This window comes from Bombus terrestris, chromosome 5 (assembly GCF_910591885.1).
Source record: "Bombus terrestris chromosome 5, iyBomTerr1.2, whole genome shotgun sequence".
Taxonomy (NCBI): domain Eukaryota; kingdom Metazoa; phylum Arthropoda; class Insecta; order Hymenoptera; family Apidae; genus Bombus; species Bombus terrestris.
In genome coordinates, this window is record NC_063273.1 from 4,357,958 (window position 1) to 4,384,225 (window position 26,268).

The 26,268-nt window shown below is 41.4% G+C and overlaps 2 protein-coding genes across 13 annotated transcripts in view; one reads left to right on the forward strand and one right to left on the reverse strand.

Moving 5' to 3' along the window:
- Positions 1–4,214, reverse strand: part of LOC100650319 (dual specificity protein phosphatase 10) — a 66,542-nt gene extending 62,328 nt beyond the window's left edge. For both annotated transcript variants that reach the window (XM_012308844.3, XM_003395344.4), the window contains exon 1: positions 4,095–4,214. The gene's annotated coding sequence lies outside the window, so the exon portion shown is untranslated. The remainder of the gene's footprint in view (positions 1–4,094) is intronic.
- Positions 4,215–6,628: 2,414 nt separating this feature from the next.
- Positions 6,629–26,200, forward strand: LOC100649255 (protein unc-79 homolog). Of its 11 annotated transcripts, none has more exons than XM_048405732.1 (47): positions 6,631–6,959; positions 7,024–7,143; positions 7,216–7,377; positions 7,435–7,605; positions 7,686–7,775; positions 7,872–8,057; positions 8,139–8,371; positions 8,491–8,705; positions 11,267–11,292; positions 11,347–11,610; positions 13,395–13,536; positions 13,665–13,841; positions 13,926–14,203; positions 14,296–14,438; positions 14,531–14,752; positions 14,854–14,997; positions 15,306–15,435; positions 15,834–16,006; positions 16,075–16,223; positions 16,434–16,591; positions 16,663–16,844; positions 16,921–17,122; positions 17,211–17,405; positions 17,952–18,065; positions 18,886–19,034; positions 19,098–19,219; positions 19,310–19,541; positions 19,614–19,755; positions 19,839–20,028; positions 20,635–20,908; positions 21,009–21,316; positions 21,397–21,704; positions 21,764–21,859; positions 21,977–22,153; positions 22,229–22,317; positions 22,386–22,633; positions 22,713–22,826; positions 22,903–23,043; positions 23,131–23,440; positions 23,680–23,931; positions 24,324–24,551; positions 24,611–24,766; positions 24,852–25,027; positions 25,088–25,352; positions 25,423–25,563; positions 25,636–25,758; positions 25,850–26,200. In XM_048405732.1, exons 1-47 carry the CDS (start codon positions 6,938–6,940, stop codon positions 26,036–26,038), a joined length of 8,328 nt encoding a protein of 2,775 aa, XP_048261689.1. In that variant the 5' UTR covers positions 6,631–6,937; the 3' UTR covers positions 26,039–26,200. The 11 variants fall into 11 exon arrangements, with proteins under 11 accessions (XP_048261685.1, XP_048261684.1, XP_048261690.1 ...); XM_048405735.1 differs by having other exon boundaries at positions 6,632–6,959; positions 11,347–11,571; XM_020863086.2 differs by having other exon boundaries at positions 6,634–6,959; positions 11,267–11,610; positions 23,131–23,285; positions 23,346–23,440.
- The last annotated feature ends 68 nt before the right edge of the window (positions 26,201–26,268 follow it).

Below are 26,268 nucleotides of genomic sequence, written 5' to 3' on the forward strand. Positions count from 1 at the left end.
GCGGCGACGTTCGGCCGCCTCCCGTATTCCTGTCTCCCGGTTCGATTTACGCTCCTCGTTGAATAATTATCGATACCAACGTGTATGTGATATTTTACAAGATAAACAGCCGTATTAACGATAAGTGGGAAACAAAATGAGACAGTAATTTCGAGTGTTGGAAAATTTGCGATAATTTTCAGATAGAGTTTCGCAAGATTTTTTCGAAAGAAACGATCGAATTTCGTATAATCGGGATGGATGAAGTGTTTTCGATCTTTAAGCTACCATAATCGTATGGAAATCGAGCATGATACAATAATTTCTTGGCTAAATTGCGGCACGACGAATTCATTAGCGTCTGGTTCCCACAATTAACGCGTTCGCAGTAGCATTTTAGCGCGTCGTGATTAACATGTCCATTGTGACGGCGATTAACATCGAGATGCATATTCTCGCGATTGCACAACGATATCGAACGGTGTGCAACATAACTTCGGACGAATCAATACCGAAGACAAAACTGCCAGCCGCGACGATATCGAGCGGCAACGGTTTCGCGTAACTGGACACTGAGTGCACACCTTAAGGCCACTTTATAACGCAACAGAACCCTGCCACTACCGCATTACTAGGTATGCAGAGCGCCGCAGCCAGTTCACCAGGCTATTACTTACCGATACTGTTATTACCGCGCAACCAAAGCGAAACCCCCGTCATCCGCTTAATGATTTACCACCTTAACGAACGATAACCGGAATCCCGAGCGGCCATCGCGAATCGCCATTTAGAATTCCACCGGATCTTCTTGTTCCGGTAATTTTTATGATTTGCTATATTTTTGGAAATACGATCGATCAACTTTGTATAGAAATTCATTTGCAGTTGATACGTAACTCTGTTACTGTATTGTAAATGTCATCGGATAGGGTAGAACGAAGTTACTCGGAGGAGACTATTTTAAGTTGAATGTCGCATGGTATACTTCGTGGGTAAAACAGGTAAAGGCGAGGTCACAGACCTTTGACACGAAGCAGTGTTTAAGGTCACGCGCGGAACGTCGCAGCGGCCTTGGAGGTGCACCTAATGTCGACAGCGGTCGGGATGTTTGCTTAGACTTTCGAGCTTCAGCTTTTCGATAAGATACCCTTTGAAGATCTTTCGTTAACGATCGTTCATCTGCTTCATCAAGACAATCGATTATTCGATGATGGCAATAAATGAAACGAAGAATAAAAATTGCACGATAAAATCATTGTTTCGTCGAAGATGACAATACAGGTAACGAGATCGATTAAGATATAGAAGTCACTAATATGAAAGATATTGCTATCGAAATGTTGCGCAACTTTTGTCTTTCGTGAGTTAATTGGGGCTCGATTATGTTAATCTCCTCGTAAAGTTCGCCTCTCGTGGAAGGATCAGCAACGACACCAATTATTCTGCCTAATAAATACAGCCGTAATAAATCCGGCAGTTTACAAGCGGTGCAAGCTCCACCGTCGAGGGTGGAATTCCACGATTAATGGGTTAACGTGGCGCGCGTATCTCTGGCCCGCATCTGCGTCCACGACACGCATTGCGAACACGCATTGCACAGAAGACGCGATTCGCGTAGCGAACCATCTGTCTCGAAAAATCTCGAGCGTATCGGAGACGCAGATCTTTTTTCCGGTGAACGCATGCTAATTTCAGTTCACAAATCAACCCCCTCCGATTGTAGATCACAGCCGGTTGATCGTATCCCGACCAAACGTTTTCCTCGTGTGCGAACTCGATTAAGGTAACCAATTTTCGCGATAGAGATCGTGAGGCGAATTGGGGACAATTTTGAAGTGTTTATGAGACGTTGGTTTGGGTTTCCGTCGACTTCTTTCTTCTCTAAACGAGTGCACGGTTCCACGTTTCATTAATTTTTGATAACAGATTTAGCGAGCCATTTCTTTTAACGATCTATACTTCGCGAGTACGATACATCTTTTTTAGTAAAATTACATCTTAACGGTGTATAAAGAATGGTTGGAGATGGCCTGTGTGAAAAGCTGAGAGCCACTGAGAATCTATATTTGCATTTCACATCCCTATGCGGCGTGGCAGCTCTATAATTCGTTGAACTAAATAATTGAGCTCGAAACCGAGGCGACAAATTTAATTCGCCAACATCGTTAGCTAGCATGCACGTCGCTTATCGATTGTAGATCGAAACAGATACGAGTCGAACGATCGTTTAAATCGCTGTTTAAGTGATTCAGTTTCTAAGTGGAACAGCGGAGAAATTTTCTGGAACATCGAGAAGGCTAAATATATTAACGAGCAACCAAAGACCTTCGCTATGTTATCGCCCGATCTCTGATATTTCTAACGATCATCCTGACGTCATGAAACGAGATTGCATGCGAATCTTCTAATTGTAACGCTGGTTAAACGCCGTCATGACGCCAATAATAATTCTGACATCATCGTTCGCTTTTTATCTCTAGCAAGGTGGCGCAACAATTAATTTAGTTTCAACTAGCGTACGCGATAATATCGATCATTGCTTGGACTGCGGACAATTGTGCAATCTCTGCAGGTGAAATGCAGTTGGAACACGTTTTTGTAAAGAAACAATGATTTATCGAGGCGGGGGTAAGGTGGAGGATAGCGGAAACGACAGCCTTAAGGAGGTTCGTCTGGATCGATACATCGAAGCTTTCGACGACCACTTTCGACCTTCCCGAGTTAGGGACGGTTGACGATGCTTCTTGTGCGAGTTAAGTTGTTAGACTTTGTGAGTTGCGCTCGTAAAATATTATATATCGCGGAATATTCCTAAAAATAGTCGTATAGTTCATTATCGACATGATCCTGTTTACGTAAATTAAAGTTCGTGAAAGCTTCGCTCGAAGAAGTTAACCGAGCTAGCCTCGATCTTTTCTTTTACGGAAAAATAAAATAAAATAATAAAAGACGGAGAATTATTGATTAATTTATAAAAGAAAGAAATATCTTCATTGTTACATAGTCGAGCAATTAATAAGTTAATACATCGAGCTTCCTAATTCGAAACGATTTTCCGAAAAAGTCCCTTTTTCTAGCTGCGTCGCTCTTCCAGCAACGATTTTACGATAGAATAAAATTGGTCGTTTCCAAGAGGAAAAATAAACAAGTTACCCTCGAACGAGCTACCGTAAAGTCTTTCAGCGAATCGGATTCCTGCGCGATCGCCGCGCAAGTATCGCGTCGTGGGGGGCTGGCCGCAGCAATTAGGGTGGCATACGGAGCGTATTACCAACATAATCAAATCACATGGACCCTTGCAGCTCCGTTATGCCCGTTGACAGGCTACAAAAGGGGGATGGCCACCCTCTCGAGCCCCCGAACCGGGTCCTGGCCGCCTCCGCCTATTGGCCTTGAATGCCGGTTGATTCATCTGTTTGCTTTTTATTATCTCGCCGACCACCGGAAAGCACCAGCTATCTAGCCGAGGGTGGCATTAATCAATTGATGGGATCAGCCACGGTGATGACGAATGCGAGTGCATAAACGATGATCGCGTCCCGAAACGATTTTCGATCGACCGGAAAGAATTATCGAGCAGAAACCGACGATTCGTTCGTTTGGACAGATTTCCTACGCATCGATCGTTTCTCTCTCTCTCGTTTTTCTTCTCAGAATTGATTTTTTGAAGATATAATTAAATTTCTTACAAAAAGAATTATGGGATAATCGAAATCCCTTCAGGATCCAAATTTGCAGTTAGAGTTCATGATGAGGAAACGAAACGCAAAGCTGATCCTTACAAACGAAGACTATCTTAATTACGTTCGTCTTTGAGATCGAATTTTTCGAATATTTCCTTCCACTATCTATCTTCGTAACTTGTCTTTCGATACAAAACCAACGCGACAGCGTAGGATCAAAACGTTCTACTTGTGCCTCGATCACATAAAAAATATGTTTTACCAGTTAAAAATAATTCAATTTCATCGATGCATTGGGAGATAACAACCAAAATAAATTTCGTTACCTTTCTAAATTTCGAACGACACTACGTTTCAATTTTCTACTTTTAAATCGTCATTTGTTCCAAGATTTCTAATGTCTACACACGCGCGCTGAGAGATTTCTCGTACCTTTCTCGTGCGAGTATCGAAGCGTGACGGAGCGCGGTTCACCGCACGACTTTCGACGTGGCCTGCTCCGCGAGCACTGTTTTCTAAGACATCACGATAGGCCGAGGGTTGCGCGGCATTCCACCCCCATCGCGTCCCGTGACGTCGTAACGCGAACGTGGTGTCCATGTGGTGTCCTAGGCAACCCGGCATTCGTGTGTATATCCATTCTACCATCTTTTTTCCACTTCTTCTGCTCTCTTTGTCTTGCATTAACCCTCTTTCACCCCATCGCGAAGTCTGTATCTTCTGTCTTCGTTTGCTGCCGTACGTCTCATCTAGACAATTCAATTTTGTCTTTTATTCTCCTTTTCCTTTTTCTGTCTCTTTATCGTATCTTCTTAATTTTTCACGTTTCATCCTTTTCACATTCGTAGCGATGCTTATTTTCGTACTCTTTCAGTTTCACTTCTTTTCTTGCCACGTGTTCTTCGTCGTTTAATACTTTTTTGGATTCCTAAGATGGAATTTTGTAGTATTTCGTTTTTCGCTGGTTTTTTTCTTTTTATATCTTTTTAAATAGCTTTGTCGAGGCGAAGCACGCGATCTCGCGTGGATTCGCGTCTGCGTCACTGCTGCAACCATTCGAACACAGGCGCGCGCCAGATAGAGAAATCGATCCAGTCACCTGCCTTCGCACCCCTCGCGATTACGTCCCCTTTATCGCGAAGTTGCAGTCCTACACTGGTCCCTTCTTCTCCTCCAAACATACCAGAAACTTTTATCAGGTAAAATACGTTTCTACTATCATTATATCGACCGCCACACGCGTTTGTTTAATTTCAATCGCACCGCCACCCTAAAGCAATTTTGTGACTTAATTGGGTACACGGATTTTTTCGTAACGATTCGATCGTTTCGTCCTTCGTCCCTGCGAATATTCGAAAATTACCGATCGAGATATCGTTTCCTCTATAATGCAACAGTTTCTTTCTTCAATCTCGCAACGATTCTTTTGGCTATCGATATATTAAATTTTTATTTCCATTCTTCTACATCATCGGAAAATAAAAATTCTCGAAATAATACGTGTTAGTCACGTTTCCACGTAAACGACGTGGCGACGTCACAATGAACAGATTGCTTTGATTCGATTGTTATGACACGTTGACGGGTTGAAAGCAGGTGTCGACGAGATCGATCGGCCTAGCGCGTATTACAGGACACGGAAGGTATATTTAAAGGTGGGCTCCGGTGTCGTCGTAGATATATTTCGATTAACAAGCGGCGCGGCGTAGCGATCGAACATCCGCGCGCAAAGTGCACGTATTCCGGAGAATGACTTCACCGTTCGCAAGTGTGCATCGTATTTAGATGATATCGATTGCGAGTCGTACGTCATAGGTCGGCCTAGAATCGACCCCTCGTGACACAGTTACAGCCTGGTTCACGGTGCTTTAGCACGAAAGTCACTACGAAATCCGTGGGATTGTTTAGCTCGACAACTGTTGCGGATGATCAAGGAACGATTTTTTTACAGCTACGAATCCAACAGAGTAATTTCCTTCTTCCCTCCCTCTCAAATTTCCTTTCCCCTGATCCCGTCCTTTCTATCTTCCCTCCCTCAGTTCCGGAAAAATGGGTTCCATTAGCCTGGCTCTTTAAATAGATATAGTGACGTAATACACGAAGATCATACGAGAAAAATAGGGCAGGTACACTTTTCTTTGTTTTCTGACTTTGCTTCATTCACTCGTTTTTATTATTCAATCGCTTTATGATCAGAGAATCTTAATATGGCATAATCGTAGAATAAAAACAGCCGGTTAGGTTGAAAGATGTAAAGTAAGAAAATTATAGAATCTGGAATCACCGATTCAGAGTCGGATATCTAAAATTTAGAGTAAACCACTTAATCACCAGTGTAGACACGTGACTATCTTATCAACGTTTCGAAACGTTTTCCGAAACGAAGTAACGATAACAGGTAACGATCTGAGAGGCTCGTTTACTAATGCAGCTCTGTCGTAAATTCCACGGTACCTGGTAATCTCTTAAAGACCGTAATTGCAGCTCATTGGATCAAGGATAATGGTATTACGGAATAATTGTCAAACCTCATGCGATCGAAGTTACGTGATCGCACGGAAGCTTCTTACATAACGCGTCTTCAGACGGCTTTCCGTCATTAGACGATGATATATATCACGTTTAACGAGCATCGGTCGACGGATTCCATTTCTCGTTGGTCGGAACGGATTCCCAAACGCGCCAACATCGCTCGATCGAAACAATGATGTCAGCGATTTAAAAAATGATAAAGAATAAAATGATTATATAATTTCCATCGTAAAAAGATTACTCAACGAACATTGGTAGCATCGTGTTCGATTTCATTTAAGGTAGATCCGTCGCTACCTCTGATTAATTATTACAAATCGAATCTACGTTAGAACATCGATATCAGCTATGAAGATTTTTCAGTAGTTTTCAAATTTGTTCGTGTCTCTTGGATTTTCCCGGGAACTGAGCACTGCCCCGGAAGGGGATGAAAAGATGAGAGGGCGCCGCTCTCCCAAACAGGTCGATACGACCTGCGCGCTCATTCTCCATCGACGACTGTGCTGGAATGGACCCGTGCTGATTCTGCAGTTGCAAAACATATCACGAACAGAGGTCTCGCGTTTTATGTCGTTCATCCTAGGAAACGAGGAAAAATCGACAAATAAAACGAGGAAATGCAGGTGGTTGACAATGGAGTAACGTGAAATTCGTGGTGTTTTGATTATCATCTGTGTACCGTGGCCTTGTCATTTTGGTAACTAAAATCGAGTAAAGTACAAAAGGAGTAAAAAATACAGAAAATGGGGACCAGATTCGCAGCATGTGAGTACTAGAAAAGTGACGCAATGTTTTATATATTTATTTACGTATAACTGCTCTTTTTCAGATTCACTGAAGTTAACTAATCTGCACGACTACTATCAGAGACTTCTTCACGGTAGTCAACCTGTACCTTCTGGTCTCGACATGGCAAACACAGTGAAATTCTTTTCTCAAATGCTGCTGTGTAATAATCTCAATATCGTGTTATTGTCGTGTCTGTTAAAAATCGTTCGATAATTTATGCTTTGTTTCGTAGCTCTGTTAAAGGAAGTTCGCGAAGCACCTTTCGAAATGATCAAGTCTCAGAAGTACGACGCGGAACGTATGGCTCTTTACCCGAATTTGGATTACAAACAGCTGTACAACGCGCTCACTCAGCTGATCGATGTTGTTTCCTCTATTCACACCGGTTTGCAAGGTCTGTCCTATATTTTGTTTTTATTCGATGGTTTGCTATTCAAGATCCATGTTTCAGTGTTTGGACAGGCATTGCTTCAGTGTCTCGCGTGTCTCTTGCCTTTTTTGGACCACGATATGATCGACAATGTACCTTATCTCACGGCCAGCTCGATCTCGGTACTTCCAGTGGAACTTCATCAAGATATCGTTAACTATCTCTGTTTCTACATTCTACCATTCACCATCAGTACGTGTCTTCGTTTCGTGCAATAGATGCAGAGACTAAAACATGTTTTTATTATTTCAAATATGTTCCTTTAATTATAGCGAGGAAAACAGAGGATGGAACGGAGAACGCAGCTAGTCAATCGATAGCAGCTGTTATCATGATGATCTTTCAATACTCCACTAACCCAGGTTCTAATTGTCATCGTTATATTTTTATAAGATACAGAGATGTATTCGTAATTAAAGATTACAAAAAACATTGTCTAAACGTCTATGATTGTTTAGCTCACCATTGTCAACTATTGGAATGTCTAATGGCATTGAAACCAGGCGTGGTAAAAGACATTCTTTGCGTGGTAGCTTACGGCACGGCACCGGCAAGAGCTTCAGCAGCTAAATTACTGTTCTACTACTGGCCATCGTTCAATCCGAATCTCTTCGATCGCAGGGCGGTTCTAATGAAATTCGCAAGTGCGTTTCCCCACTGGGTTTTGATAATACCGCTGAAACCTTCGTTCGATAAAATACAAAATATGAATTTAACATACGCAGATGATTTGGCACCATTCGTCTGTCAAAGAGATTCTTGTCCAAACGCGGGCAACGCCGAAGCTGGCAAAGTTTGTTACGATCATCGAATATCTATCACATTCGCTACAGAAACACCACCACCTATGTACCTGTGTATCGAATGCGCGAATGAAATACACAGGGCGCATCCTAATCAAATGTTCTACGACATTTTGCATCCCATGCAACAGGTGTCGATGATATGCGAAAATAAGGTGAGTCGAATGGTTTTTAGTTGGAAATTAATCTAAAATAAATTCAGACACGAGAATAGGTGTTTCTAGCGAGAATTTAATCCCGTTTGACACCTCTTAACATTTCTAAATTACGTCAGAACTGTAAAGCCACAGACAAGTCGGCGATCAGCGTCTGTTTCTCCACCGAATGCGCCAGCTACAACGGAAACCATCCGATTCGCTATTGCCAGAAATGTCACACTAATCGACACGATAAAGGCCGAGGTGAGGACCACGTGTATCACACGGCGTTGCCTCACATATCGAAATTGGATCCTCAGACGCAGACCTATATGGTACAAGCGATCGTCAGGTGAGACACCTAAATTCCAACCCATTTTCTATTTGCTAAAAGATCCTGTATCGCTTAACGTTCGAAAGATATCGGAACAAGGATGGGGACTATGGTTGGGACAAGGGACACTAACAGTCGTTGTAATTTGCACGAGTTTAATGAGACGTTGTCGCGACTAGAGACGAGAGATTCGCTCACACGGATCTCTGATACGTTTAAACATTGAGAATTTCCATCGATTAAATATCCTAAATTTTGAGCGTATGCTTATCTAAATATAGTAAGAAAGATACAGAGTCTCTTGTCTCTAGCGTATCGTCGATGTCAAAGTCCTTTCTGCGACAGAAGCGTTTTTTGATGACGTGAACGTATGCGACGCACGTTGATACAGTTCGATTGGTTTCATTCGTGTTTACCAACCCGCAGATCGCGACCATGATGTATTAATTATGTGTTAATTTCTGATAACGTGTGTAACTCTACGATATTAAAAAATTTCCATTGAAAAGAAGAAAAATTTATCGTTAAAAATTGTAGTTAACGGGACAGTTAATTATTTATTTAGCGGTAACAGGTCGCATCCAAACGATGGTTGTTAATCACTATCCACGATGTCCAATCTTCGATGTGTTCGAAAGTAACACGATGACGCGTACTAACGAATGATCGCAGGATCATTGTTGCTTTGCGTGTTTGTTCGTGCTGGTCCATCCTGCTTGGTAAGACATTATGCTGTAACCACGTTCAATGGAAACTTAGGATACATCGAAGCAACTGTTCTGCTATATCTTCGTGTAGCATAAATTGTCGATATTCGATTACAGTAATGTCCATTAAACGTGGTTAATCGATGCTCCATATTATTGTGTTTGAATATTCACAGAAACGATCGAGATGTCGCATGTCACCCTATTCCGATCAAGAATGTATCTTCCACGTTCCTTTTTATCACATAAATAAATTGTTTCGCGTACATCTCGATCCGTCATAGACGCTAAAGCCTCCAGACTTCGAAAATCTCTATGGATTCATCGGGGATATAATCTCAAAATAAGAAATTTGTCTTTGCAAAGATGTCAAAATTCTAGAGATTTTAGAGCCAGCGTTAACGTGATTCACCGACTCGCGAATTAAAGGAGTCGAGATGCGATAACCAACGTGAACAAACTTTCACTAAATCGCTTCTATCGACTATTGAAAACGTTGAATGAAAAGCGCAGCATCGAAGTCGCCTCGAAAATCGTGGAGAGCGTTCGAAACCGGATGGCGGCTAGCGTGGACAAGTTTTTCTTCGAGTTATCCACAAGCGAAAGACACGTGACTCCGAAGCATTCAGCCTCACAGTAGAGAGCATAGGAAAAGTGCACCTTAAAGTTGCAATGCGAGGACACCACGCCGTATCACGTCCTGGATACGACGCACCAGCAGCTTGGTACCGTTTCTACAAATAAAAACGGACCCACTGGTGCAGGCTTGAATAGATACCCATTACCCGAGACACACTGGTATGCTGCACGAACAGAGACACTCTTTTAACGGGATATCCGGGGATCTGTTGTTTCTCTGTTTTTTTTTTTTTTTTCTTCAATTGTTATTTTCATAATAGAATCGCGGACTCTATGAAACACTGAGATCTTTTTTTCTGACATTCTTGATATCTTCTATTCACTGATATTTCTTTCTTTCTTTTTTTTTATAGTCTAGAATGTTATTTCTCGAATGTCGACACATCAATACTGCATGTAGTTTTGATATCTTGAAACTAGCATGAGTCCCCGTAGTTAGAATTATAGAACACGGAACAGTGAATTACATTTGCTGTCATTTGAGATAGGAATTCTTTCAAGATTTCTCTCGACGATCTAATTGTCTATATACTATTATAAATGGATATAATTTCTTATGGTGAGCACGATCTAAAGTCGCGTCTGATCGAACAGACGTTGTGGTCGACGTAGATTAATCGGATTTCTATTTTGGAACATTTGTAACACAGAATGTCCGAATAGTAGATCGACATTGTCGTTGTTTAATATAGAATTTTATGAACTGTTTCACGATCGATACCGTCACGCGATTCTTTATTATCTTTTGTGATACAAAAGGGTGTGATATTCAGTCAAGTATAAGTAAGAAAAGGATCGTGAAGGAATTCAAATCACCATTGAACGTGGAAGCTTCGATTCTTCGACGTTCGGTGCTCTTTCATTTTCTCGCTCGCCTGAAATCGTTAGTGGAAGCTTCGAATCGCGGCACAATCAAAATTAGAAACAACATAGAAAGTAATAATTGTACTGAAATTTGTTCCTTTATTTGCATTTGCAAATAAATCTCACTTCCGATCAAATTCGCTCTTATTATTGGATAATATTTCAATGTAAAACAACGAGAACCTTCGTCTATCGATTCCAAGTGATAGATTTAACCGAGAGAGTGTCGATCTCAGTTAAAAATCATATTTAACGATCTGTTGAAAAAATTATCGCGTGAAAAATTGCCGGTGTTTAGCCGACCACAACCAGACGTGGCCGTAGATCGCGTTTCACATCCCACTGACCAGGTTTCCTCTCTACTTGCAGCCTGCTTAAGGAAGCTGAACCGCTAAGTATGGATAGTAACCGAGACATCTTGGAAATAAATACTAATAAGGGAAGCGCAGGATTCCCAGGGAGCGGCGGTGGGAGCAGCGGGGGTGGTTCTGGTAGCGGGAGCGGTGGGCAATTCGATTCGGCTACGTTGGAGGAGAGACAGCTACTTGGAAGATACGGTGTCTGGCTGCTGGTCGGGCTTTGCACGCCGAATCAAGAAACCTCGATCGAAATACTCGGCCGTTTATTGTCAATGCTATTTCATTGGTTTCATGTTACTGCCTACTCTTTCGATGGTACTAAAAAAAGCCTTATGCACCTTATCTTTTCTGTTGGTAATTTAACACTTCGCATATTTATACACTTAATGAACGTAGAACGTAGATGAGCAGTGAATGGGCGGCGGAAGGTCTTGGATAATGTCGAGTAACGACGATGATGTCACGATGTTGCTTCGAATCTTTTAAAGGTCGACAAATTTCAAATAATTGCAAAACGATATGAATTCCTTTCTTTGACATTTTGAAGGCTTTTTAGTTTTTTTAAAACTTCTCTTTTTTTTATTAAACCGTGGTTATGGTAAATACATGTTGCGACGAATTGTCCTTCTGACAAACACGTCCAATGTAGATTCTTACGAGTGTGTGCATTCCGGTGTTCAGATGTTGTTCATCCGTAAGAACAACAGCTCGTTCACTGTAACCATAGCCTGAGTCGAGGCAACACGAGACACGAGCGTCGTACTCGACGAGATTCGAAGCATCTCGAGCCCATCACTAGACCGTAGGTAGTGTTTGGCCGCGATCGTAGGCACATTCGAGCGGATCGCCGATTTTTCCATTGGTTTTCGTTCTTTTTCTTTCGCTTTGTCTTCAGATGCTTTCGACACAATTACTACTCCATGTTTTACACTCTATACGATATTTAACGTTAGACAAAGTGGTGACTAGAAAAGAACGAAACAGAGAAAATGAATAATCCTCATGGTTAGGTAAAAAGACATTCACATGTTACACATTTGTTAGTGTTTTGACAAGAGCTTGATCGTGAACACTATCGCCGTTCGTCATATTCCAATCGAATAGCTTTCAATGTTGTCTTCCTGTTTCTCTCTCTAAATTCTCCCTATATTTATTTTTGTGTGTGTGTCTATAAATTGTATCAGTAAATCAATGTATTCGATGTTACCTGTGTTGAACTCGTTGTCGTAGAGGCGTCAGCTTTGCAGCTGTTCCAGCTTGTTCCTGCGATATTTCTATATTTTATTTCTTATCGTTTCAGAGTTTATTCCTTTACTTCGTCACTGTGTAGTTTGAAGTACACCAATAGAATTTTCTTCTCTCATAGATAGAATTGATATTTGATGTTACGTGAATACACAGCCCTCGGCTATCGAGTTTCGACCATCCGAGCTTTGAATAACGAGTTGAACAGCATAAAGAAAAGAGTATAATTTGCTGCTTGTAACATAGTACTGTTGCCTGGAAGAATGACATCTTCTACATTCGATGGTCAGGGACTGTAGAAAATTCTTGATATTCGACGACGATCTGCTAGGTTGACGCCTATGCGTTAAGTTGCCTTTACGTGTGCATGTCACACATACACACACACACACACACACATACGAAGAGCTTCCACTCAGAAATCTCAGAAATAAGGAACAAGAGTGCGTCTGCGTCGCGGCTGATCGAGTCTCTCAAAGATCGATGCATAGAATGACGACGCTGAAAGAATATCGTGCGAAGTTTCTATGCATCGAAGTAGTGATTCTTTCTCGAGAATAGCCATGTTAAAACTCGCGAAGAATTTCCCAAATAAGAATACAATTGGATCGATCGGTTTCTCAAAATTCCTTCGGTGATCGATTCAGAGATTCAATGATACTTTCTGCATGCTGTCGAAGTAACACTGCTAATACAGATTCAATAGCTTTGTACCTTCCCCGTGTTTGCTGTGTGATCCAAAATTCCGCTTTTGTATCGTTTCCATTCGAAAACACACGAACTGATAAAGTACCCGGTTTCTACGGTAAATTCGACCAGTGATATTCTCAAACGTACTTTAAGAGGTGTTTCCTTAAGGACCACGTCTGATCTATCGCGATGTTTTACCGTAGGGCAAGCAGAGAGTGCATTGGAGAAATTGAAGACCGAATACGTCTGTGGATGGCTGTCGGAAGTGATGAAAACTCATTACGAAGTTTTCATTTCCTGTCTTCTTCCACATCCGGCGGACTACGTTCGAGTCGGAGGACACTGGTGCGAATGTTGAAAATTCTTGTTAGGAATTCGAGGAGTAATAAAATTAATTTAGCCATAGAAATTAATTTTACAAAGAAAGATACCTAAATAAAGCTGATTTTGACAAACGAATGATTGCAATTAAGGGAAACATTGGCCTCGAGGACGTCGCACTTAAAAGATGGCCTAAATCGCTTGTTCTGCTTAGTCCCCTACGAAGTAATTACCCCAGACGTTTGGGACTACGTGATGCCACACTGGATGGAGGCCATGGTGAACGACGTACCGGAGTACGAGCTGCACGAATTAAAGATGATTTTATGGTACGAAATACCTCGCTCAATAACGATTCTTGCCTGGAAAATTCTTGGTGAAAATGTTGAAAACTATCCGATTATCGTCTCCAGTAAAATTTTGGATCGGGACATGAGTCCTCTAGGATTCGATGCTAAGAAGATGTACAATTTCGTGGCGAAACGATTTGTCAACACTTGCGCAAAGGTTCAAGAACAAGCTCTGAATTGGCTGCAAACGCTAACTATGTTGGAGATCAGCATTCCTCTGTGCCAACTGTTTTCCATGTTCAGCGATGGCGTGGCTGTTATGGGTACCATGAACATTGCCGAGTCTGAGCAGAAGCCTAGTAAAGGAAAGAAGAAGAAGGACGAGGAAGGAAATACTATTTGTACGTCGAAATGACAATTACCGATTCGTAAAGGAAGTGAATGTTCACGTTTTCATGATAGTGAAGGGTTTACTAATGTGTAATATGTACAGGTTCTGTGGTCGAAAACGAATCAGGAAAATCGACGCCATTGTCCGACGATGTTGTCCCAACACCGAGACACATGGAATTCACTACCAATTCGGAGTTGAATTTATCCTGTTGCATTCTTATGCTCGATATATTATTAAAACAGGTGCATCCATTTTTGCGGATACAAATCCAAGAGTAGGATATGATTACGAAGGAATGAACGAGGAATCTAATGAAATGTATCAAATATTACAGATGGAATTGCAGAACATAGATAAGCACACAGGGATTAACACGTGGGTTTGCAAGGACGCGTGTCGATTGATGAAATCGATCGTTGCCTCGAATTGGAACAACTGTCACGTGTGCAACGCGGTCGCTGAGTGTACTTACTGTGAATCTAGCGTGATCTGGCATCAATTATGCCTGCAATTAGTCACTTACATGGCACCGGAAAATCCAGCTTATCCGCCTGACGTGAGTCCCTTATGCTAACATTCGGTGATGATCAGATAACCAGATCGCTTAAAGTCTTTTTGTAATTTTCTGTTTAAATTCAACTGTCTTCTAACGTTCAGAAAATCGTCGACGAAAGTGCGGAGGATCATGGACGTAAAAGTCCAGAGACAGCGCGAAAAGGAGACTCAAAATCCGACGTGGTAATTAGTATGCCAGTGCCGGAAATGCACTCGGTCGGTGGCGTTCTTGCACACATGCCTCAGGTATACTGCCATAATAAACTTCACTCGTTGACAAATTTGAGATGTTCTATTATCTTGTTACACGATCTTGTTACACTGCCTAAGAGACACAGCGTCTTTCTTTCTATCTCTCTGTGCGAAACACTTTCTGCAACAACAAAATACGCAGCATGCTGTTCGTCTAACAAAAACAAAAACAAAAAAAATACAAAACTGTGTGTGCCTCTCTCTGTCTCTCTTCTTCTACTGCAAAATGGCGTTGTGTGAACCATTAACACGGTAGGCTAATCTATGTGACCGGAGGTAGCTACTTTGATCGTTTATATCAGTTCTTCGAACAGATCATGACAGCCACAGTAGAGACAGTTTCGGAGCAGCTGGATCTCGCAGCTATCATGCCAACGGAAAAGGTCATGTCAGCTGTAGCTCGAGCAGTTACCCTTTCTGAGACTGACGTGGGTAAGAAACAAATTCGCCTGGTTCTACCTTTCGTATTTTTGAAATAGTTCGAACGTGGTTAATCGAAAAATAATTATCAAATTTCGAATACCGTGTTCGACGTGGAATTTTAAAATTACTAAAAATCATGTAAAATTGCAGTGAACGTAGTATTAACTTAAATTATTTGAAGGCGAATTTTCTGAATTACGTCGATACCTTCGATCAACGCAACTTCGAATTTATCGACCGAGGGAAATCGTGCGTTTGATGCCTGACCAAGCATGGGTCTATTCTACTTCGGATCGCGAAATATTCGAATCCCATAAATCCACAGATTTAATATTTGCCTAGCTATCCTACCAATCTCTCCATAGACATCAAGGTCCTTTCGTAAGGATCAGGAATCTCTGTTGCAGCCACAGCCACCGTGAGCGTAGCCAAACCTCGATTGATAGGAGAAAATGATCAACCTTTGAATCTAAGTCCAGAAAATGAGGCGGACGACTTCTGGCACACCTCCGTTGGAAAGTTTCGATTTAATATCGAGGATCTTCCTGAACAACTACAGTACATACACAAGCTTTTGAAGGTACAGTACTTGTAAAAATTGATAATATTTTAGGAGATGAAACTGTTTTCTATTTCTCCGATTCATAGGAGATAATGACGATTGACAAGCCTGACATACTCTACTATATGCTTCAATGTCTAAACGTGATGTGCCTTTACGGAGATGCCTTCAACATGGCGGTGAAGGATCATCAAGGATTCTTCATATGGTGCCAAGAAAATTTATTGATAAAAAAGTAAGTAAGATTATTCCTTATGAATTTTAATATGTGAATATAACATCTTCCATGGAAGATGATATTTATCTATTCCTTATCAACAACATCTTTATACTTTCAGATGAATAGAAACATCAGGTATTCGTTGCACCTCAGTAACAATATTTCTCCGTTTTAGTGACTTTAAACGATTTTCTCCAACTAAATTGTGCTTCTTTCCTTCGACAGTCTATGGGAACTCCTAAACGCCGAACACTCTCACATAGCCCAGGTCACCGTGCCGTTGTTACTCCACTGCGTGACTTTACCGTGTGGAACGGACACTTTCTGGCGTCTGATTCAGGAAGAATTCCATAATTTGGATTGGCGCGTTCGATTCGTGGCAGGTATAACGATTAAACACTATAGGACGAAGGAGGCTAACTGAAAAATTGCTCAATTTATTAACGCTCAACAGTCGAAAGAGTCACACTAATAGCTAGATTCATGGACTCCACTCCTCTGAGAAATGTTATGAGTCTGCAAGCTGCTCTAGCAAACGCGTTCTGTTATCTGGTCGCGAGCATGGACGACAGCAACGTATATGTTGCTCAGAGAGCCACCTTGTACCTTGGTACCATCCATGATACAGCTATGAGAGTAAGATCTGCATACATAACTAGTCTATTAATTTATTCTGACACAATATTTATTTGTTTAATTTAAATATCTCTAGTCTCTGATTCTCTGCTTGGAAACTCAGTTCGATACAGTGATAGTCGATCGTCCAATGGTACTCCAATCACTGTATCAGTTACACAATAGTCTCAGCGACAGACATGTTTTAACTTGGGAGTTTTTCTTGAATCGTTTCGATGCTTTGTTTCTCGAGGCTCAAATTAATTTGGAACGATCCGGAGATGTACCCTATCTACGTGGTCAGTTTGTAAACTCAGCTGTAAAACTGAATTTGCCAAAGTTGTCTTAGTACACTATGTATATTAATCATAATAAATCGACTCGCAGATCTCAGAAACACGGATCTGAACAGCGAAATCTTCATGAAGAAGGTGCACAGAGCGCAGGAAGCTCTGTCCCAATCGGATGGAAGCGGGACAAACTCTATAAAGACGCTGAGCGCGAGTTTTGGCACGAAATGGCCCTACAAACGCACCATGTCAGCGCCGGCGTCGATGATTCCGCGACAGGACACTAAGCAAGGTACACGAATCTCACGGTTCATGAACAACATATCGTGATTCACTTCAAATTGATTACTATCGACGATGAATCATGAAAGTCTAAAGGATAAAGTAAAGAGTCGGACTCGAAGACATAGGAGTCCAAGTCCAAGTCAGAGAGAGTCCCTCTGATCTTGACTTGCAAAGTTGAGAGTCACGTCAGATTACAGACTTATCATATTCTTTCAGAATACCGTTAAAGTCGAATGAATCCTTAAAGAGAGCTGAGGATTCCGATATTAGTAAAACTATAGTCCTTACACAGAGTATGATCCACGTGATCGATCTATACTTTCGAGACATCCTGTATATTCCAAAATTCTATTACCAAAAGAGAATCCCTAACTCTCGAAGGACTTTACGACCGACAATTCGCGATCTCTATCGACTCTCTTGCTGGCTACTTAGCTTTAGAGTTACAGAAAGCTAGTCGATCGTCCATGTAAAAACCACGTCTAAAACCACTTCACGTCCTGACCTGTCACACGCGTTTTTCAATTGTGTTGCACTGTGTCGAACCGCGCAGAAAAGGAGAAGGTGTACAGCCGGCAATACTCGGCGCCTATCCTGAAGCGCAAGAGCTCCAGATTCGGACTGGGTCAGTTGCTGGGGTCCACCCCACCTAATAACAGTATACCAGGTAGAGTAGCGTTGCTGATGTTAGCCTTAGACGTGGCCGTTCTCCTCTGTGTTATCTATGTTCTCACGTATACACGTACACATATACACCCCCTTTGCCCCCTCTGTGTACGCGAAACGCGATAATGTTTGGGGATGTTCGATGTGGAACCTTTGTGGTAAGTTTGATGGTTCGTCAGCCTCCTTTTAAGGAGCTCGCTTTAGACATTTTCTTTTTATATATGAACTAACTAAACTAAAAGGGTTAAAGGTGTTTCCTTTGTCATGATGATCGATTTGATTATACGGGAATTTGGTTCTTGTATTGCGTAGGTTTTGTGCTATGAAGCTAATTGTAAGCGATGAGTTTCGTTCGAGGGAAATGACAATTTCAGAATTGAGAGTATTCTTTTGTTCCCCCGTTGTTTTGAGCATAGTTTGTCCGTAAGACCGACGATTTTGATTGAGATTTTTAGAAGTTGAAAGAGAATGTTTTCTGTGTAGTTGTAGCGAGTAGAAATTAGCGTGTAGTTCCTTTGGACAATTTATCTGTTGATCGATGGATTTCTTCTTCTTGCTAGTGGGTAGATCGCTTACCCTAATAACTGTGAATGTTCGTAGATAGTTTCCCGGTGTTGACCAACGTAAGGTAGATTTGTAACCTTAGAAATTCGTTGATGACATCGAGAGAGGCTTTGCTTGTGCATGATCGCAGATAACGAAAGTCTTAGAAAATTTTAAAATGCAAGCGATGGTGGTAAGATTTCTATGAACTTCAATCGTTTTATTTCACTCGGTTAACTTTGATTAAGGACCATATTTACTAGCGTTCGATATTACAGATGGTCACGTTCATTCTTTAAATATGGTGGACGAGGCTAGCGCATTACCAGGGTACACCCACAGAATTGTGGATTTGGAAGAAGCTGACAAAGAAACCATGCATTTGCTGGTCTTCTTATTGATGCAATTCCTTTCTAGACAAGACCAGGTAAATGAACAATTGAGTCATTCAAAATCCTCCGTTATTAATAGAATATATTGATAAATACAGGCTTATCCAACGGATGAGAAACCCCTGTCAAAAACGCAAGGAATCGTGCTACGCCATTTGTATCTTCTCCTAGGTTACAACCAAACTGAACGCACTTTTCATACTTCTCCACAACGATTAAGGTATTCAATAATAATATTAATAATAAAAAGGAGAATAGAAAGAAGAAACAACACCAATTACCAAAGTAACAATTCCGTGGTTCTCTTCAGAGTTTCCCCTGTATTCAACGTTTTCATCGCGAATCTTCCTCAACTACTAGACCAGAATCACGTGATGGGATGGGTGATGACACCTCCGGTTCTAGCTATCCTTCAACATTGTCCTTGTCCACCGCAAGGTGTGCCTCCATCTGATCATCAAACACCAACTTACAGTCTCTGGTACCTCGAACCCCATAACAGACGATCTTGGTTAATGTCTCTTCTCGTCATACTGTACAAGGTGAGATGAGCAGCCTTTTAAATATCTTTCTATCCTTTTCATCGAATTGTATTCATTTCTCATTGTGCCTAGTGTCAGTATGGCCAGCAACCGTGGTGTAGCCAGTTGCAAGTGTTGATCAAGATCGTATTAAACACCCTGGACACGCAGCATCATCAATGCAAAAGAATACCAGCTACCGTAGTGATGGGTGGTCCGCCATCCAGATCACGTGGTATACACAGATAATAGTTTTGAAATAAAAGGTACATCCCTACAAGAAAACTGGACTTCACAAAACGTTCTGTTGAATTTCAGATGTGTCACAACCGTCTCTAGGCGTAGACCATGAGTTAATGGGTATGGGAGATATGAACACCGAGAGTCCTCCAATGAGGACTCCCATGGTATCGGTTCATCAACGGAGTCCAGGACCGACGCATGGTCAGATGGAGACTCATTGGGAAGAAAGCACAACGACCTGCCGTTACACGAACAAACACTCCAGGTTATTTAATCTACACATTTCCTAGTTCTTAGCGATACTGCATCCTAGTCAATATCATAGATTCCCCATGGAAAGGTAGAGCATTAGGCTACTTCAGCTTGGAATGTTTCACGTTGACGTCTTTGCGAATTCTGCACTTCTCGACTTCTGTTTCAGATTTTTATCATCATCATCTCATCTAGAATGATCATGTTCTTTTAAGAATAGCTGAAGCAAGTTGTCAAAAGATTATTCAAAATTTATTTTTTACTTTATTTTATAGTGATCTTAGAATCATTTTCACGATACGACTCAAGACCAGGGGAACAAAGATATCGATACTTCCACCATTCTCTCGTATTTTACTATAGGCATGGAACGAAGTAGCAATAGCAAAAGCTAAGAGATACAACCTACGAGGTGACCTTTCTTACATCAAGTAGAATTTCCTTCCCTTCTTTTAATCGAATAGTGAATCTAGCAGATTCTAGGCTCTAGAGTTACCTAGAATATCTTGAGAATATACAGTCCAGGACCCAGAGAGAATTACATCATGATACATCTGTGCCTGTGCTTACACCAGTAGCTGCTTGTTACAATTTCCGCTATTGTGAATGCTCTGCAAAGCTACTCGATCAATGCGGATGATACGGAGTCCGAGCTGGCTGCAATACCCGAGAGCCCAAAATCTGACAGCACCTTGCATGGCAGCAGTGGTGGATCGCTCGGCGAACTGGAGGAAACCCCGACTGCTGTTACCAGAAGTGTTTCGCTCCATGGATCTAGAACCACCACCGACGTCTTGACGAAAATGGATTGGAATAATCAGAACGTCATCAGGAAATCTGAAGGGATCAGCCGACCCACTTGGTTTCTTGGTAGCGAGGAGGATTCTCATCAGGTATTTAGAAGATTCACCTTAAAATAATTCAGAATTTCATTTCTTTTGCCACCAATAAACGTTCTTTGACGCTAGTTAGCTTTCTATTATTTTTCTATAGAGTACAAAAACTGGTCCCCAAAAGAAGTGGAGCGTTCACGAGGGCGTAAAAATGATGGTGACGAGTACGTTGCTAAGTGGTCAACCAGATCTACAAAGGTACTCTCCCGTGTCGAGAATCGAGAAAATGTCAGAAAGGGCAGAAAAAGGGATTCTAGAGAAAGCGATTCCAGAGAAGCCAGCGCCAGAAAAAGCAGCCCAAGAAAGAAACATCACTGTACAGATAGCTTTCAACGGAGACACTGCTTCCTCGAAGCCTTTCGAGTTATACAGCGCTCTCGCAACCACCCTACCAGCTCAAGTTCAAAAGTAAAATTATCCATTTCGTTACTATAACACGTCACTGTATCATCTTCGTACTGACAAAGACGAATATGATTATGCTACAGATTCGAGTTCCAAAAAGAAAAGATACCCCCAACAGGCTCCGGTAATTCAGATTCGCCAAATACTAAACAACTGGGTCGTCAGAAGCGCATAGAGCAAAGTGTGACCATAGGTTCGCCTGTGTCTCCAAGTCAAGTGGTTACAGTCACGAGCAGTGATCATTCGAGCTCTCCAGCAGTCAGTTCGGTATCTTCGCAAGTCACGAGCACCGACAATGGCCAGCAGCCGAGTTGGCACGGGCCTCCCTATCCCTTAACCACGCCAACGGTTGAAAGACTTCTACCAATTGGAACTACCATTCGTCCAGTTGGTAAGTATCTTTGTTAACAAAAGACAAATGGAATTTTCATCGATTCGATAATTTTATAGTTCCACGACCAAGCGTAGGTCAACGAATTCTACGTTGCGAGGATACTTATGGCTCGCCTGAATCACCTTTGTCCAAGATGGATGTGTTAACAGTCAGTGAGTATTTGTAGATTTTCAAACGCCATACTATTTCACAATTCTAGCTACTATTTCGAAGATATAGAAAAAAAAAACACAATGTCGAATAAGAAAGAAATGAAATAACTTTTTCAGGCTCCTCGTTCGATCAGGATAGTGAAACGTGTATGTCCAGCGACGTAACGAGTCCTAGAAGCATATCACAGCTGGAATTTCCTATGCCTGAACGATTGTTACCTATCGGGCCTCACAGAGACTTCAGTGGCTTGGTCGAGCACGTTCGTCAAGCGCTTGGTGTCCAAGAAATCGGCGGTAAAATTGTATTATTCGATAGAAAAAGTCAGTATAATTTTTAAATTGACGATAATACCTTGTCAAATTTGTCAGATTCCAATAGATTTAGCAATAACAATGAAAATGGTAAAGGCGAAGCACAGCCACCGGTGAAACAAGATAGCACAACGTCTGAGAATATGGTAAAAAGTACTTTTCATTTCGCAAATCCTACTATCTATACAAAAAATAAAAAATGTCGATTTTTCAGTCGGCATCTCTAGTTCCAACGTCGAACGAGATACACTCAAGTAGATCAGCGAGTCCGAGAAGACTGACCAAGCAGGTAGCTCTAGAATCACCGCCTCCAGCGATGGAATCCTCAGATTACCCTTCTCGAGTGTTCGATCCTGATCGAAGAGGTAGAGTAAAGGATCACGTTCGTATTCAACGAGACAGGCCTCGAAAGGATAGTATCAGTGGACACGATGGCCCATTATCCAGACGTACAGACTCTTGGTAAACTTTAGAAGACACTCCTAACACTCTTATTCGAAATTTAAGATCGTACATTACGATCTTCTTTTATCGTTCATAGGTCCGGTGCTCAACTGCAACCTAACTTCGATGTCGCATCCCAACAAGCCTACCACGCTGATTTTAGCTTGAAGCAAAGTTTATTCCGCATCGGAGACGACTGCATTTACGAGAGGTAGCTTTTAGTTTGCTGTTAATAATAAATGTTTATTTTTGCATGATGCATAATTTGGTTTCTACATTTGTCGTAGGTGTTCGGAATGTGGGACGATAAAGGAGGAATATTCCGACGAGGAACTCGGTTTATGCATCATCAACCTAGGCACGTTCATCCATCGTGAACCATCCTTGGCAGCTCCGCTCTTGCCAGAAATCCTACGTGTCGTGACAAAGTCTGACTCGAATTTTATTTTATCGTTCTATTTCCAAATAACATGACACTGCAAAAACGTGTCTCGATGATATATCTTCGTTTGCAGGGTGGCCCTCAATGCGATGTACCCTTGGCAAAGTGAGACCAACATGCATTTGCCCGGTGGCGCAATCAGCGTTGCGCATCAGTTCCTCCGTTGTGTTCTACATCAACTGGCGCCTAATGGAGTTTTCTTGCAGATGTTCCAAACGCATTTAAATGGTGCGAAGATTTCGCACGACCTCTTATATGGAACCTATGACAATCCATTTTATTTTCCAGAATCTACAAGAATGCAGTTCTTCAAGAGTGTTACTCAGGCCTTGGTCGACTTCAACGAACTAAACCCGATAGCACCTCTGCAATTATTACTCGAGGTACTTTTATGCGTATTCCAAGTCTGCAAATTTGCTATAAACGTTATGACTAACATAATTTATGCAAGAAATTGCACCTTGGTCATAAAATTCACAAAAGAAGATTGAGACTAAAATCGATAAGACAATCTTTTACGAAACATATATCCAGATATGAGTGTTTGTCACGATCAATAAGAATCGCCACTGATCGCTATCAACCTATAATGATCACGAATAATCGTATCCTCATATTTCAGGCCCTAAACGCAAAGAAATCTCTGCCAATGGAGCGCCTGCCGACAATACTATACAACATAGCGTGCTACCTGGACTGTCTGCCGCTAGAAGCAGGTCTGGGTCCAGGTGCAGCAACCTGGAGCGGTCTTCTGACGCAGTTCGATGGCCTGTTCCGTAGGCTGGTGCTGATGCTCTCATCCATCGAAGACACCACTTCGTTATTAAGGATCATGATTTCTTTATTGAAGGTCCCGAGCATTCAACAGTCGAAGGTCAGCTGTTCGCCGCTCGTAAATAACCTGTCCGTGGATGTTCGCGATTATTATCGTTGCGGCGCGATCGTCGTCGCTATAGGAAAGACGTAAATGTGCCGGAGGATTTATTCCTTCTGGCTGGCCGATGCAATGATCGGGAATTTTCGATGACTAAGAGATCGTTTGATGCTCGTTCGAGACAGATTTATGATACGGTTTTACAGCGAGTTTCTGTTTTATGATCTTGGGTCTGGTTTAGCTAAATTATTTGGAAACTCGTGTTTTCATTCAAAAAATATCAATTTTTTCGCCTGACGAGGTCAAGGGTTAGACAGTGGCCCAGGAAGGAATTTTTTTAAATGCTTTATAGATCTTTGTTGCAAAAATATCTAGTTGGGATACGTTTACAGGGCATGCTGGATCCCTTTGCCAAGGTATTGAGCTACGCCATTCAGAATTCTACTATAAAGTATAGTTACCTGACGGATCTGTGCTACCTCTGTCACAGAGCCTTCACTAGAGACAGAGACAAACACTTCTTTGGAAGAACCATCGTGTTCGAGTTAATTCAAGCCATTAAATTCAAAACCACGTTACCGGATTCGAATTTTCTGTTGCTCCTGCACTTCGTGCTTCAGGTAAGGGGAAAGGTTGTTAAAAAATAATGATCGGATAATTTATGATTTAATATGGTTAGGACATTGGAGGCTCGTTACCTAACACGATCGCTTTGGAGAACGTCCAAACGGACGTATCGCCAATTTACAATACGAACGCCTCCGAGTCACTGAAGAATCAGCTGTCAGATGTGCTCGATTTCTTGGCAGACTTTCACACTTTGAGTAAAGTGAAGGTAGTCGAAATAACATGAAATAATAGTCATAGCCACGACAAATAACGAGACTAATAATTTTTAAATGAATTTTCCAATGATGTAGAGCTACAGCAAGGGAATGCAGGCTGGATTAAACGAGGATACATTGGGTGGTATATTGAAATGTGGTCTCGCGCAATATGTAGCGATAGAAATTACTAGAGGCAATAATATAGAGAACAGAGCTGTCGCTCGATATCTTCCATGGCTCTACAGCGCACCTTCGATGATACAACAAGGGTAATTAAAGATGAATTACTAAGATAAGTTCAAGAACGCTGAAGTTAATGTCATTTTCAGAGCTCGAGAGTACGTAGACTGTATAGGACACATCAGATTACTATCCTGGCTCTTATTAGGCTCTCTCACGCACACTGCAATGTATGCTGGCAATAATAATACGCACACCCACGGGCCATCGATTCCATCTGCGCAACCGATACCGCAGGAAGTATCTTGCCATGTTGCAGATCATGTGCAAGTCATATTCGCTGGGTTCCCAGAACAATCTAAAGCATCGGTCTTACACATGTCTTCATTGTTTCATGCTTTCATATTGTGTCAAGTACGTATCTGTGTATATTAATTAAAATCTATGGATACAATTTGACAGTATCGTTGTTGTTTGTATTTAGTTGTGGACAATGTATTTGGAAGAGTTGTCGAAAAACAATCCATCGAATAGCGAGGGTCATAATATTACGATGAATATTTTATTGGAGTTCTGGGGCAAAATAACGCCCTGTATATTGGAATTGATTCAATTCTCAAAAGTAGTAAGTGAACAGTTCATAAAAGTCCTCAGAAGTAGAACTCCTCTTTTCTCAAATAAAAAATTGCCTTTGTAGTTGGCTGAGATGGTGAATTTGCATTTCCTGAGTCTACTCGAGGCTCTTCTTGAGTGTGGGTCCATCCTGTTAAGTAAATTGTTACCCCTTTGGAGCCCCATACTACATTCGCATCATGTTCAGGTGAGACGAATTATTAAAACGGCTCGTTTTCAGTTCCAATAATTCCGTTTTTGAAAGATGATCTTTACATGAAAAATTTATATATAATTAGCTACCAGGACATTTACAAGTGCGTTTGCAAAATTGTCGAGACTTTCCACCCAACAAAATGTCCGAACACTTTGCCTCCTCTCGTCGAGAATCAAATGCCACGCTCTTACGATGGTTGCATCGATTACAGTTCAAGATGGGACAAATAGAAATGCAATCTTCTACGGCCACGCAATTTTATTCCATTTAAAAGAGATAAGTCGAAGAAAATAAACTATCTAGTTGATCGGAAAATGTTTTATAAAGTACGTTTTCGAAAACGTTGATTCCTATATTATTTTAGATGAATGTTGCATTCTGTATAACAATAATAATTTGTTAATTGTTACAAAATATATTTATTATATTAAAATTTCGTAGTCATTTGTTTATTCCATGTAGTGGAAATTTTGATTATTGCAAATAAGACACGTAGATAAG

Coding starts and splice junctions, on each gene's coding strand:
- LOC100649255 (XM_048405727.1), top strand. CDS start 6,938: ATGGGGACCAGATTCGCAGCAT. Junction 13,842..13,925: donor GAATTAAAGATGATTTTATG/GTACGAAATACC, acceptor TATCGTCTCCAG/TAAAATTTTGGATCGGGACA. Junction 14,204..14,295: donor CGAGGAAGGAAATACTATTT/GTACGTCGAAAT, acceptor TAATATGTACAG/GTTCTGTGGTCGAAAACGAA.